This window comes from Mytilus trossulus, chromosome 9, assembly GCF_036588685.1.
Source record: "Mytilus trossulus isolate FHL-02 chromosome 9, PNRI_Mtr1.1.1.hap1, whole genome shotgun sequence".
NCBI lineage: Eukaryota > Metazoa > Mollusca > Bivalvia > Mytilida > Mytilidae > Mytilus > Mytilus trossulus.
The window spans coordinates 58,124,699-58,140,524 of record NC_086381.1 but is presented as its reverse complement, the minus strand read 5'-3'; the positions used below and the strand labels follow the sequence as shown (position 1 = coordinate 58,140,524).

The following is a 15,826-nucleotide window of genomic DNA, read 5'->3' as shown; positions in this document are numbered from 1 at the left end:
ACATTAATTACTAAAGTGTATTAAAACGATACTTGTTGTGTTATAGTTTAGATTAAATTAGCTGTACGTGTATCAATGCTAGTTGGTTAGTTTTGTTGAATAAGTTTTATTAATTCTAATTCAATGGTTACAATGGATTGTCCACTGTTATAAGTTAACATAATATTTTTGTTAATATAACAGGAGCAGTGTTATGTATAATTAACTGTCAAAATTGAAGAATTTTTGTTACGGTTCTAATATGTTTTTTTTTGTCTGTTTACTCTCCAGCATCTAAAAAAGATGAAGAAAAAAATTAGAATATAACAAGGATTTTTTTGCATTTTTAGATAGTAAACTATATGTCATAACATTATGAAAAGAAAAAGTAGGGATTAGCGAGGAAAATATTTTAATGGCACTTAATCATTTAAATGGATACAACGAGAGGATTTTGTAAATATCTGGCAAAACATCAAAAGCAAGAAGAGCAAACATCATTAAATTAATATATACGTCATGGTAGTAGAAGTTTTTTTTCAATCCTGGTTTGGACGTTTGTTATCGATTTTTTTATGATAGCGAGAGGTAGAATACAAATATATACGAATATTACCAACCTATCGTTGGATGAAAAAATCTACGGCCGCCAGACAGGAATTACTCCAATTTTATAGGTCAAAGAAGTATTTTATCAAGTTTGTATTTGTTTACAAACATCTGAACACAGTAATATAATGAACAAACTCTTCATGTCTAGATTTCAATTTAATTCCTTCGTGAAATTTCGGAAGAATCAGATATTTTGATAGATTAATGTTTGCCAAATGTAAAACACATTTCAAACTTATGAACAATAAATGTTATTAAGAATTGGTCATCGATCGATTTGAAATGCTAAATCTGGAGAAATTTGTTTTTCATCTAACATCCTGTCTTCGAATAGTTGTACATGAAAAACATGCGCGATAAAATTTTCAATTTTGAAGGTTACAATCTTAACTTATAGACCCATAATTGAACTATGGTCGCCTATCGTTATTAAAAAGTAATGAGATATTTGTTTGGCTGTTGTAAGCTTAATATTCATTGGGAAATACCTCACAAATAGGCATAATGATGGCAATAATAAAATAACACTTACTACATGCACCAGTTTTTAGGAGAATATCATCAATGGCAATATCACCCCTCGGTCCAAAACCACAGGACCCCACTATGGTGACCTGAAAAAGAAAAGAAAACATTTTAAAATAGTATTGACATGCATCTTCATTTTTTTTTGTTATCCTTTTTTCACCTATATTATTTATACTTGAAAGTGTTTTGCATGTTGTATTTTAGTAGTAGTGTAGTTTAGTATTCTTCTCTGATAAGTTGTAAACCCTATCGCAAAAAAAGATACCCCGTGAATTGAAATTTAAATAAAAAAAAGTGGGAACACCTGTGCCTCCTTGTATTTTTTAGAAGGACCATAATTAATAGAGTAAATACAAAAAGCTTTCTTAACTTAATATAGTGGATAAAATGTACTTATTTAATATACTAAGTAGATATATGAAGATGTGTGATAAGTGCCAATGAGATAACTCTTTATTAAAGTCACTATTTGTACAAAGTTAACCGTAATTGGTCAAAGTATGGATTTCAAAATAGAGGTTTGGCTCACACCAAACAGCACGACTAAAAGGACCCCAAATTGACAAGTATATATCAAATTTAAGCAGGAAAACTAATTGTCGAATCTATATTAAAAAAAACGAGAAACAAGAATTACTTATGAACCATATCAATAAACGAAAACCACTGAACAACAGGTTACTGACTTTATTATGTAGGAAATCTAGACAGTACAGAGGGAAACATTAATTTCAATTAATTCTGTAAATATTCATTTATAAATCAGTTGTTTACAAATAAGAGGAATGCCCCTAACTTATTCAATCTTTACTTAAATTACGTACTGTAACTTTTTCTGCACTTTTATAGAACAGTAAATAATTGCAATATTAGTATACCGCTGTTCAATAGTCATTACTCGATTTAACTAAAACTAATCTGGGTCACAAACCAAACGGCGGGAAACACATCAATTATAAGAGGAAACCAAACGGAACAACATAAACATTCAACTGCTACAAAAACAAAGGTCAAAATACATAAACGCGAACCATGTGATAACAATTGCCATATTCCTGACTTTTCCATATAAATTTTATCGTCGGAAAACTATTATAATTGCAAAACAGTCAACACTGAGGTTGTGAGTTTGAACCCGCTCGTGCTGATGCACTCGACTCCAATCGTAATTGACTAGGATTGTCAGTTTTCCTATCGAAGGTCGGTGGTTTTCTCCGGGCACTCCTGCTTCCTGCAAAAATAAAAACTGGCCGCCACGAAATAGCATAAATGCGGTGCTTAAAAGAGGCGTTAAAACACAAGAAATCAATCAAATCAATAATTGCAAAAACAAATAAAGAAGAGTACAATTTTGAAGTTTTCATTTATCTTATACGTTACTGACCCCGATCCAGTTTACACAGTAAGAACTACTATGTCCATGTACATTAAGTGACCTATTGGTTACATCTTTATTCTCATGAATGTAATTTGATTCCAAATCAATAACTAAACATCAGGCATGGACCTTTCATCGAAAATTATTTGTTTTACAAATAGTTAGGATCAGTTAATTTTAATAATTTAGTTTTGCTCATTCAAATTAAAGTATCAACCATAGATCAACAACACATAACTGAGAGGGTGATAGAGCTGACCGTTACCTCGAGCAAAAAAAAAACTGAGGCACAGCCAAATTTGATAAAGTTTTTGTTAGGGGTGCAAATTTTTCAGTTATCTTTCCTAATTGTAGACATTTGGAAAGCATGATTTTGGATTTATTTTTGTGTGTTGCATATTGCGTAATCTTGTGCTTTTTTTACCATTACGCAATATCCGTTCTGAATTAAGACCATGATTTAGAATTACAAATTTTCCATTGGTTTGAATGCAGACTTTAGGAAAACCAAGGAATTAAATAATTTTCCCCAATCCACGAAAATTAGTACCCAAGAAAATGAATGAATCCACAGTCATACTTACAACAAGATTACTATATTGTGGTATGTCTATAGTTCCAGTGTCCCATTTAGCGGGATCTGTGGTTTGTTGTCCCCTTTTTTCCCAGATACTTGTCAGAAATGGCAGAGATGTTTTATCCCCAGCAAATACTTCTAATGTTCTAATGTTACTCCCTCTCATATGGTACTTGAAGGACAGACAATAAGGGCATGCTGCAATAAAAAAGCTTATAATCAAAATACTATAAATAGATCTATTATAGTTGATACTGAGATGTCTGCTGTCTGCTGTCAAGAATACAAAAATAACTTAGAATTTTGGTGTTCTTATTTGTGTCTTCCTTTTTATTCAATTTTTTATTTAAAGATTAAGTCACATTTTAGGGCACAATATGGCTTTTTGAGGGCTGATATCGATATTGGCCCAGAAGTCAAATAACCAACCTTGACTCCCGGCTTTAATTGACACTGCAAAACGTACAAATGAGTACAAAATGTGTGATAAATATGTCAAACAATATTAAGACATTATCTGTGATACGATTCATTGTGAATAGTTCAGTTTTGGAATTTTAAGAACATCCTCGATTAATTCATTGTAGGTTAAGCGTGAGATCAAAGATTTGGTGCTGACTTGCTCTGGACACAAACTGTTTTGGTAGTTGCTCTCTTAAACACCACACTGAAGGAATTAAGAAGTTAGATAACATACTTGACAGCATAGAGTTCAAACAAATATATCTGGCTAAGATTGAAAGAAATGGCACAGTTTTCAATGTCATTGTCATCAGTATCTAATCAAAGTAGCTGGCTTAAAAGCATTCATACATCAATGGAGGATTACACCTGTTTTAAATAGCTGAACCTCGCATTTCTTTGACAGTTGTTAAATTAATAATATATAGAAACAAGAGTCATCAGAACCAAAACAACACGGTTTCCTTACTCATACCACAGAACTCAACAGAACGCCGACAGTCACAGTTAAAGTTATGCGCCAAAAAGGAAAACAATTTTTATGCAAAATTCGTTATTTTAAAAAATAAATCTTTTTAATAATCTTTTTTCCGCAGTAAACAAAAGAATAAAACATAGCATTTCTCTTATTTTGTACATTAAATGTGGTTAATTATCTACATAGTGGCTTGTATGTTTCATACACCATGACAATTTGTTTGTTTCTCGCTTCCGGATATGACAGAAATAATTATTTCTAATATTATAAAACAGTGGTAACTAACGTGTATATCTCAAATTATGAGTCACCTTATAAGTTTAGCCCTTACAAGTGGTTAATACTTAAGGTGTACTATCACCAAATCGTAGTACGTCACATCCGGTTGCATACGAAAAAAGGTAAACAAATTCCCTTAAATTGACAGTTGTAGGAAAATTAATCCAACATATCATTACATAAACAAATGTCTGGGTCATAAAAATATAACTTAGGTGTTTTAAAGCACCATTATTTTTTTAATTTTGGGTTTATATATAATATTTTGGAAACCTGAGTTTGTACACAGATAAAAAAAAAACACAGGTGAAAATTAGATTTGTTAACCTCCAATGATAGTTATTTTCTTATATGCCATTACAAGGTATGTGAAATTTTGTTTCTACTACTGGTTAGGATAAAACTGTACTCATGCTGAGTATTTTTTTTTTTATTAAAATCAAAGATAAATTATGCGTATTTTGTTTGAAAATTGCAAATTTAACAAAAACTAATAGGGGAAATCATAATGGTATTACACCTAAAGACTTCAAGAAAGAATATTTCATACTATGAGAACGGTAAAATAGGATACTTACTGTATGAAATGGATAAAACGGGAAAAAGCTGACAAAAAATCTTTGGACTCTTTTTTTAATTCAGTAATGAAGATAGTTGATATACGTATTCAACATTTTAAAGAACATTTTACTATTAACAATAACCACAATAAACCTATTTCTCGTATCAAACATAAACTAAAAGAACTAACCAAGGAATTTGTTTTTGTCCCGGCCGATAAAGCTGCTAATAATATTATTATTGTTTGACGTAAATTTTACATTGGGTTCTGAAAAAGGAAATCACCAATTCACCAACATTCCAACTGACTCCATTTTCAGAAAACGAAATCTGTAACAAACATAAACTTTTAGCCACCGCTTTACAAGCAGAGCCAAATACAATGAAAGTCCCAACTATGTATTGGCTTCCGAAGCTACACAAAACCCCTTACAAATATAGATTTATTTCGTCTTCAAGCCATTGTTCAACTACTAAATTGTCTATTATTCTCACCAGCACACTTGGTACAATTAAAAACCTTATAATAAATTGTTCAAATAAGGCCTTCGAAAATAGTGGAATAAATTACTTTTGGAGTGTCAAGAACTCGTTGGAAGTACTTGATAAATTGCATGCATATATTGGTGATTTTGAATCTGTTCAAAGTTTTGATTTTTCTACCCTGTATACCACATTGCCTCACATTCTCATTAAGAAAAAATTCACACACCTAATTAAATGGGCATTCAAAAAATCAGAATATGAATATATATGTTCAAACTCTTTTAGGTCATTTTTTAGTAGCAATAAACAAAAAAACTATGTTAATTGGACATGCTTTGATACTATATATGCCCTGGAATTTTTACTAGATAACATTTTTGTTCGCTTTGGGGATTCCGTATATCGTCAGATTATCGGAATTCCAATGGGGACTAACTGTGTACCACTTATTGCGGACCTCTTTTTGTATTGTTACGAGTTACAATTTATGACAAAAATAAGCAAAGACCCATCAAAACAACATCTGATAAACAAATGTAATAATACTTTTAGATATTTGGATGATATTTTGGCTCTCAATAATGACGACTTCAGTATGTATATTAATGAAATTTATCCTGGTGAACTTACTTTAAATAAAGCTAATACTAACAATGACCACTGCCCTTTCCTCGATCTTGATATCTATATCACTAACGGAAAGCTGAATACTAAAATTTATGATAAAAGGCATGATTTTTCATTTCCTATCGTTAATTATCCGTTTTTAGATGGTGACGTTCCCTTGTCACCATCTTACGGTGTTTATATATCTCAACTTGTACGATTCGCTCGTGTATGTAACAATGTTTTAGATTTTAACGAGAGAAATTTATGTATTACTGAAAAATTATTACACCAGGGTTTTCGATATCACAAACTAGTCAAAACATTTACTAAATTTTATCATCGGTATAAAGACATCATTCGTAAATATAGCTCAACATGCAGACTTTTTATACGTTCAGGTATTTCACATCCAATTTTTTATGGAAATATTCTTTATAAAGCACAAAGGTGTCAGTATTCACCTCATAAACTTACAAAACCTTTGAATAGACTTATTAAGAAGGGATATAATTACGATACTGTTCTCAAGTCATTAAAGATTGCATATTTTGGCGTTAATATTGAGTCACTGATAAGGTCTTTGCGTCGGAACTAAACACATTTATTCTAAAAACAGTTGTTGGTATGACACGGGTTATGTTCTTCTCATATATGTTATGATGGTATGATACTAAACCCCTTACGGGAAGGATTGTGCCTGATGTTCATATGATGAAATCATAATCTTTCAGTCAGTTTAATTGAAGTCTGGAGCTGGCATGTCAGTTAACTGCTAGTAGTCTGTTGTTATTTATGTATTATTGTCATTTTGTTTATTTTCTTTGGTTACATCTTCTGACATCAGACTCGGACTTCTCTTGAACTGAATTTTAATGTGCGTATTGTTATGCTTTTACTTTTCTACACTGGTTAGAGGTATAGGGGGAGGGTTGAGATCTCACAAACATGTTTAACCCCGCCGCATTTTTGCGCCTGTCCCAAGTCAGGAGCCTCTGGCCTTTGTTAGTCTTGTATTATTTAAATTTTAGTTTCTTGTGTACAATTTGGAAATTAGTATGGCGTTCATTATCACTGAACTAGTATATATTTGTTTAGGGGCAAGCTGAAGGACGCCTCCGGGTGCGGGAATTTCTCGCTACATTGAAGACCTGTTGGTGACCTTCTGCTGTTGTGTTTTGTTTTTTTTTATTTTGGTCGGGTTGTTGTCTCTTTGACACATTCCCCATTTCCATTCTCAATTTTACATAATACTGCAAATCTGCATGTTTTACCGGAAAAATAATATTATTTATGGTATATGAGTGAAATAATGCAAATTTTACAGTTTTCCTTGTCATTTAACACACCTTGGGATGTAAAAATTGCCAAAAGAAATAGACCAATCTAGACAAACCCTTGTTGAATTATGTAATTGGGGATAATTTGTTTTGTTACTTCCAGTTACGACATGACCTTCGCAATGAAAAACGTATTTTCAGATAATTCAAAATGTGTTTATTCATGTTATTATTATTCTACAAATTTAGATCATCTGGAACCAACAATATTTTTCACATATCACGAAAGTAGGTAGCCACAAAGTAAATAACTTCAACTAGAACCAACCTTGAAAATCATGAGCTTAATGTTTATATTGTCTCAGTTCTGACATTCCGGATGACATATATTTACTATCAAGTCTGGTAATAACCTTCTCACAGTACGTCCTTTGTTTTATAAAAATAAATTTAAAATGAACGCCATTACTGGAGAAATTAATTTAAATGCCAACATCGTACTTATGAAGATACCTTGTAAGTTTGTAGCTTCAGTTGTAAGTATAGCTTTATCCAAAGGTACTTTGGAATTGACCTCTGTGTATATATAATATGTCCCCTCGGCCGCTGCTGAGGGCCCAGTATACAGAGTGCTTGTATCTCCCTAAAAAATCAGAAGTTGATCAACAGTTAGCTTTCCGTTGATTATTTTCATGATGTTTAAGATTTAAACCTGAACTAAAGATAAAAATATACATATTTTATTCATATGCATTAAAAAATGAACTCGTCTTATCATTTCTGGAAAAGTCTTATTTTAATAAAAGGATATGAAGGAAATATTTAAAGTAACATCAACAAAGGAAAAGACATACAGATGTCATTATATAGTCAGTTTAGGGAGCAAATATTTAACTTCAAAAGGGGGAGGGTATGGTTAATTTTTTATCAATCATTTTTTTTCTTTCAAAATTTAACACTATAACATGTATAAGGTATGGGGGAATACGCATTCATAATAAAAAAAATGTCATCTACTTGAACAGAATACTTTCCGTCATCAAATTTGGGATCAGAATTTTTATTTTAGGAAAAAAACATAATCCCGACCCCCTTTGACGTTAAATGATCGTTCCCTTATATTCTTTGTATTTCATTGTCTTTTTTTTTTGTCTCATATAGATACTTCACAGTTTCTTTCTATTTGAATAGTGTTATATAAAAGATAAAACGATCCGTCGTCATCCCCTATAATTCAAAAACAAAATAATAATTAATCCATTAAATAACATCCTTTTCATAATGACAATAAGCAGCTTGGAATTTGTGGTTTCAAAACCTTTAATCTATATTGAACCCCCTTAGAAATATCCTGATCATGTGTAATTACCCATAACTTTATATTTAATGCAGACGACATGTTAGTGGTCCATATTTGAAGAATAATGGCAAAACCAAAAGCTCAAACACATCAAACAAATGAATAACAACTGTCTTATTCCTTGGTACAGGCATTTTATTATGTAGGATTAAACCTGGTTTATAGCTAGTTAAACCTCTCACTTGTATGACAGTCGCATAAAATTCCATTGTATTAACAACAATGTGTGAACAAAACAAACAGATATTATAAGTAGAAAGGGCAAAAATAGGGGTACATCAGTCAACATTGTGTTATAATCTTAATTACTATAAAAACAAACAAATATGTAATAAAGAAAGAAACTAAAAAACGCATAAGTACATTAGCAAAAATTAAAGACAAGAATACAATATTTACCTTGCACAATGCACAATAACAGAATGTACAAGTACAGAGCCACGTTATATGTAGCAAAGAAACACAAAATGGCCTCTAGACAAAGCAAAAATTAAAAAAATACAACATGTTTACAACAGAACAACAACACAATGACTGAATGTTTGAGTACAGAGCCATGACAAATAAATATCACAAAAAAACAGACTTAACAGCAAAGGCAATGTTAATAACGACAAATGAAAGAATACTATAAAACGTTATTAAGATGATAGACAACTTTAGTAACCCTACTCAGGACTATTTCACTAGAAGTTAACCATTCATCTGTCAGTATTTATTTTGATAGTTATACAAATTTGTCTTAAGTCTATGTGTCACATTATTAAGGGAGAGAAGAAAAAAATTAACACAGACAAATGTCTCACCTGAATGTAGTTTTGACAAAAAATGCAAATAATGGAATTAAAGTGGTGCACAAAGAAAACAAATATTCAAAGAAATAATCACTTATGTAGACCTGAATACGGGCCATTTAAATACAATTATTGTTCGACTTATGAGTTTAAATATCCAATTTTATATCGTCCGCCTCTCTTAACAAACTATACGTATCATCCGTATAATGAACAGCTTTTTTTGTAAATTGCAGACTAGTAATTTGAAAAAACTTACAGAATTTCGTGACCAATCAAATTGATCATTGGCTGATTGTTTAAAAGCACATACTTCAGAATTTAGCTCAAATCCACAGCTGTAGCTTGTACTTCTACATAAATCTGTGCATAAAAAGTTTATAGATTATGAATTTAAATACACCAATTATATAAAACTTCTAAATTAAGTCGTGTTTTTGGTTATAATAGCTTTTCTCTTCACTGTTATCTTATTGTTTTGTTCTGGTTTTTATCTATTTCGATAAAAATGAAACTAATAATTCATTAATAAAAAGAACAAATGATATGGGATATCTTTTAATGACAAAAGGTAAACACATGCACAGCAACACCAAACAAACAAATGAACAGCCTTTTTATTGCTGATTGCTGTTCTTCGTCTTAACATCACAATGAGGCCTTGAACACGGATCTAAAAAATACGCTCATCTCACTGGGATTTTTAAACGGCTCCTATCACCGGCTTGAGCGGAATTCTTTGCAACAATTATTTTGCTAGATTAACATTTTTTCAAAGTGTATTTTGATTGATTGATTGATTAGTTACTTGATTAATTGATTGATTGGTGTCTGTTTCACGCCATTCTGAACACAATTGTGCTTTTTCATGGCGGTTACTGTTTGTTAATGGGGAACGCCTCTGGGAATCTTATTCTATTTATAAGATATCAAACAAACTATTACAAATATGACAGCATATGCTCTTGTACATTGTTGTACGTGTCTGGTTAAACAATTTATTTTCTACTCTGAAACCTAGCTCACAAAATTAAGAATAAGAGCTGTGTAGGTTTTCATTTAAATAAATGTATTTGAGTGAGATGATGAGTTCTAAAAAAGGAGTTCCTAAATTATTTTTCTTTGTCGTTAATCTAGAACAGCTGATTAACGGCCAAATAAAATAAATTGTTAATTGGTGCCAGATAAATTCCTTACAGACATGTTTCATAAGTAATCAAAATGAACACAAATTAAAAGTATATGACACATGGAGGTATAGGAAAGTGGGTTGACCAAGGTAAAAGGACGGGAATTCAAATACAACTTGAAAAAGGCATATGCAGACACTGGGCAGTCTACCTAATCCTAAAACCCTCAATGACTACGTAAGCGGGAACATGGAGTTCAGATCGAACCCAAAAGCATCCGACAAAAAAATTAAATTCTGGAATCTGCAGCATCAAGAATGAAAATAAGACTTTACAAATGTCACCTTAAATAAACCTTCACAAGGGAGGCTCAACGCCAGATGTTTGGAAGCCTTTGGTGTATATAGACAGCAATCGAAAAGCTATATTTTTGAGAGAAAAAATACATACAAAAATTAGCCAAATCAGTCTAAGTTCAACTTTGCATTATAAAGTTTCTCTTAGTGCAAACTAAATTCAAACACGGAATATCTTAGAAAGATTTACAATAAACCATGTCAGTACCGAATCAATGCAACAATGTCATAGACATGGTCGCATCATAAACATCTTGTTTTAAATTTGAAATTTTACGGGAACTTTTCAAACAGGGCACTTCATATGTTATTTTAAGACTTGAAATGGGACTGTCGTCGTGATAGGGAAAAAACTATTCGCTTTCATTGGTGTTATTTGAAGTTAAGACAACACCATCTAAAGGAAAGGAAACCAACAAGATACTCTTTAATTTGCTAACAACATAACATTGTTTAATTTCATTTACTATATGATCTTTTATTCAAACACATGCCTTTGTTTTACTCTATTTGAATAGCAGGGACAAGAACCATCGCATGATTTATATGTTTACTTACATTTACAACATGGTTGTCCATAACAACATTTTCCTATATCTATCCATCCTTCACCAAACGCATTATCGCAAGCAACACCTTTTCTTGCACATGTACCATTTTTAGCCAGACAATATCTAGTAAGTCCTAAAGAGTACAGTTTTTAAATGCAATGTGACATTATGAGCTCCAAACTTTGCATTGATAAATGAGAAAATAGATTTCTAAACACAACAACACTCAGCACATAGAAATATATAAACATTACTACATGTTAACCACAGAATAAAAACTCCAATGAATTTAAGACAGCACACCAGGACACCAAAAACAAAATATAAAACGCGAGTTTAAACTATCGCTTATTGCATTTTCGTACTGTATCTTTCAAACATCAACATTGTCGACTTTGGTTTTTATTCTACTTTAAATGTCCCCTTGCCTCTTTGTATACACTCGCTGTATACTTTGACATTTTAAATGTTTCATTTATTGATTTAAAGTGGTCACGTAAATACAATTATGCATTGATGTGAAATCAGGTTCAAACTTAACGTTTATACGGAAATGATTATGAAAAGCAGTCCGAAAAATCTTGTTTAGTCCTTCAGTCAACATAGTGTATAAGTAATGAGAGCACCTTTCTGTATACGATATAACATAAAGAATACTTACTTCCGCCATTAGAAACACGAATTATGCAGATGATGATTACAAACAAACAACCAAATTTCATCATGCTACTGTAATACTAAAACGAAAATTTGTAAACATCGATTATGACTGTTACCTTCAAGCTCATAAAATATGCTTATACAACAGTTCGAACTCACAATCAACAGCCGAACAGACGGGTTTGGTTTTTTAACAATGCAACTTATACTTGAGGATGGAGTTGATTTTGACATTTTATACGTTCAGGTATTTCACATGCAACTTTTTACGGTTATATTCTTTATAAAGCACAAAATGTCGGCATAAACCTCAAAAACGAACGAAACCTTTAAACAGACTTATTAAGAAAGGAAAATTACGACACTGTTTTTCAGGTCATTAAAGATTGCACATTTTTGCTTTAATATTATTTCACCTATTCTGGTTATTTGCATTGCAAATAAACACATTTTTTCTTGAACCAGTTGTTGGCATGAAACGAATTATGTTCTTCTCATATATTTTATGATGGTATAATTCTAAACCCATAACGAGAGGGATTGTGCTTGCTATTCATATGATAAAGAAATAATATTTCAACCAATTAAATTGAGGTCTGGAGCTGGCATGTCAGTAACTACTAGTTTTCCTATGTTAATGTATGTATCATTGTCATTTTGTTTAGTTTCTTTTGTTACTTATCCTGACATTGGATTCGGACTTTTTTAAACTGAATTTTAAGATGCGTATGGATGTGTGTTTGTTTTTTCTACATTGAAAAGAGGTATAGGTAGAGGGTTGAGATTTTCAGAAAAAAATACATGTTTAACCCTTCGCCACATTTTTGCACCTGTTCCAAGTCAGCAGCCTCTGGCGTTGTTAGTGTTGCATGATTTTTGATTAAGTTGCGTTTATATATTTCAGAGTTTAGAATGACGTCCGTTATCACGTAACTAGTATACATTTTTGTTTAGGGTAACCTAAAGCAAGCCTCAGGGTGCGGGATTATCTCGCTGCATTGAAGACCCATTGATTGCCTTCGGCTGTTGTCTGCTCTTTGCTCTGGTTGTTGTCTCTTTGACACATTTCCTATTTCTATTCTCAATGTTACGGTTTTCATGGATGCCAACTAAAGTGTTATATGGTATAGAGATGTGCATTTGACTTTCCGTAAACCTAATTTCAGCTCATTTAAAAAAATCCATTGCATTATATGTTTTCTGTCCGATATTCAAATAAACTCATCATAGATATCAGGATTAAAACTCCATATTTACGCCAGACGCGCGTTTCGTCTACAAAAGACTCATCAGTGACACTCGAATCAAGAAATGTTTAAAAGGCCAAATAAAGTACAAAGTTGAAGAGCATTGAAAACCAAAAATTCTTTAGGTAGAAAAGCCTTAGTTTTTCCAAAATTCAAAGTTTTGTAAACAGTATATTTATAATTATGAACATATCAATTATAACTCGTGTCAACACAAATGTCTGTATGTGGTTTTAAATAAAGGCAAAGTATATTTCAAAATCACATTTCCTGCGTTCTCTTCCAACTCTTGTTCATTTATTTCAACCATAGGTTATTTTATTTTTATTTGTATGTTTGATGTGAGTAATATATGTATAATGTATCTGACTTATTTTAGGGTTGGTTAATTAAGGTGTTCGGTTGTTTATAATTTGATCTCCCCCTTCATTGAACTTTGGTGGATATATGTCTCATTGGCAGTCATACCACATCTCCTTATTTGAATATAAATTAAATAACTCATTAAACGTTTAGAAAATGATTCACTGTTTCCCAAGGTGTTAAAAAGAGAGGAGAAAAACCTACCACGTCAGCTTTCTATTTCAACAAATAACAACAGATAACATTGGTACATAAACTAAAAACAAGGAAAGTACAAAAACAGAAGTTGTAAACAATATAAATAAACTTTAGATTGGACAACATTTCATAAACAGGATAGGTAAAGTATCAAATTTTTCAATCATTTTACGTTCATTGACAAATTGAATATTTTGTGTTTTTGTTTCTAAATATCTTAGCAAACAACAAACATGACATGAGCTGACAATTTCAGATCAGACGCATTTTTGTTTCTTAGAAAATAAACGAACACTCACCACAATGCGTAATAGCAGGCAAAATGATAATAAGATAACAGTTTAGATGAATTAGCTACTTAAAAAGCACATGCAATTAAAGTTTTTTATAGAGGAATGTTGTACACGTAGGTGTAAAACATTTATTAATTGATTTTTGTTGTTTAGCTTGTTCAATTTTACTGAATATGCAAAATGAGCTTGGCATGCGACATCTTTCATCTTTTTTTTAAACATTTGTATTTCTTCAAATATATTTCACATTAGCGAAATGTAACCTGTACGTGTATGCTTTCAAACCAGAAAGATAATATTAAATTATGTATCATTTTAATATCTACAAAATGTGAACACAATTGTACTCAATGTTACGTTTTTTGGGGTCATTGTTTAAAAATTGTCAAAGTCTCTACATAATAGTTTGATTGATTGATTGTTATTTAACGCCACTATTTTGTTATTTTGTGGCTGTCAACCATTGACATTCGGTAGGGAAGCTGACAAGAATTCTAGTCACTTAAGATTGAGATCAAGTGCAGCTGGCACGTGAGGGATTCAAATCACAACGTTATCGTCAGTGTTAAAGGTCTAGTGAAGCTGTAGTTGCACTACCTAATCACTTGGCAAACGGTGACTCAAAGATTGTGATATAATATTAGACTATATTAATCCTAGTTATGATATCGGTCTTCTTTTACTTCAGAGGTCACAACCAATACAGATCTATACTAAACTATTATTAACCCCAAAACTTACCCTAACACATACCTAACCCTAACACTAGCCCTAACCCTAAAACCTAAACCTTACATAAAAACATCACATTACTTAACCATATCTATGAATGAACCTTAACTCTAATGTATAGGGACCCATATAGAAGGTTAAGTAAAATATTAATTGTGTCAATCAACTAACGTTCATTGACAGATTGGATATTGTTGATTGTCTTGATATCTTAGCAAACAACAAAAGCTGACAATTTTTTATCAGACGGATTTTCGTTCCTTAGAAAATAAATTAACACTTACCCCAATCTATGATAGCAAACCTAATGATAATACGATAGGACTTTAAAATGAAGAGGCTACTTATATAGCACATGCAATTAAAATATTGAAACGAAGAGGAATGTAGGTGTGACAGAATCATTAGTGACATATGTTGTGTGGCTTTGTTCAAAGTTACTGAACATGAAAAGTGGGCTTGGCGTGCGACATCTTTCAACTTCTGTTAAACATTCGCAATTAATCAAATATATTTCACATCAGCGAATTTTTACCTATACGTGTAGTCTTTCAAACTAGAAAGACATTAATAAATTATATATTATTGTAATTCCAAATCATGAAAATGTAAACACAAGTGATCCCAATTTTACGCTTTTAAGGTCGCTGATTAAAAAACGGTTAAGTATCTACTTAATTTGTTTGATTAATTGATTGGTACTCAACGCAACTTTTAGGCATTTTTTTTATATTGTGGCTGTCAACCATTGACATTCAGTAGGGAAGCTGACAAGAATTCTAGTCAATTAAGATTGGAGTGGAGCGCAGTTTACACGTGAGGGATTCAATTTCACAACGTTGATTTCAGTGTTAAAAGGCCAGTGATGCTGTAGTTGCACTACCTAGCCACTTGGCAAACGGTGACTCAAAAATAG

The 15,826-nt window shown here is 31.7% G+C and overlaps 1 protein-coding gene across 1 annotated transcript; it reads right to left on the bottom strand.

The window, feature by feature from the left end:
• Positions 1 to 259: 259 nt before the first annotated feature.
• On the bottom strand, positions 260 to 10,590 carry LOC134684794 (MAM domain-containing glycosylphosphatidylinositol anchor protein 1-like). Its single transcript, XM_063544103.1, has 6 exons — positions 10,578 to 10,590; positions 9,640 to 9,743; positions 7,740 to 7,869; positions 3,082 to 3,272; positions 1,124 to 1,205; positions 260 to 273 (listed from the first exon to the last, which is right to left on the bottom strand). The coding sequence occupies exons 1-6, from the start codon at positions 10,588 to 10,590 to the stop codon at positions 260 to 262; spliced, it is 534 nt and encodes a 177-aa protein (XP_063400173.1).
• Positions 10,591 to 15,826: the final 5,236 nt, after the last annotated feature.

Excerpts from the sequence above, each read along its gene's own strand:
- LOC134684794 (XM_063544103.1), bottom strand. Across the intron at positions 3,273-7,739 it reads TGAAGCTACAAACTTACAAG|CATGCCCTTATTGTCTGTCC; the intron begins GTATCTTCATAA and ends TTTTTATTGCAG. Across the intron at positions 1,206-3,081 it reads CACAATATAGTAATCTTGTT|GTCACCATAGTGGGGTCCTG; the intron begins GTAAGTATGACT and ends TTTCTTTTTCAG.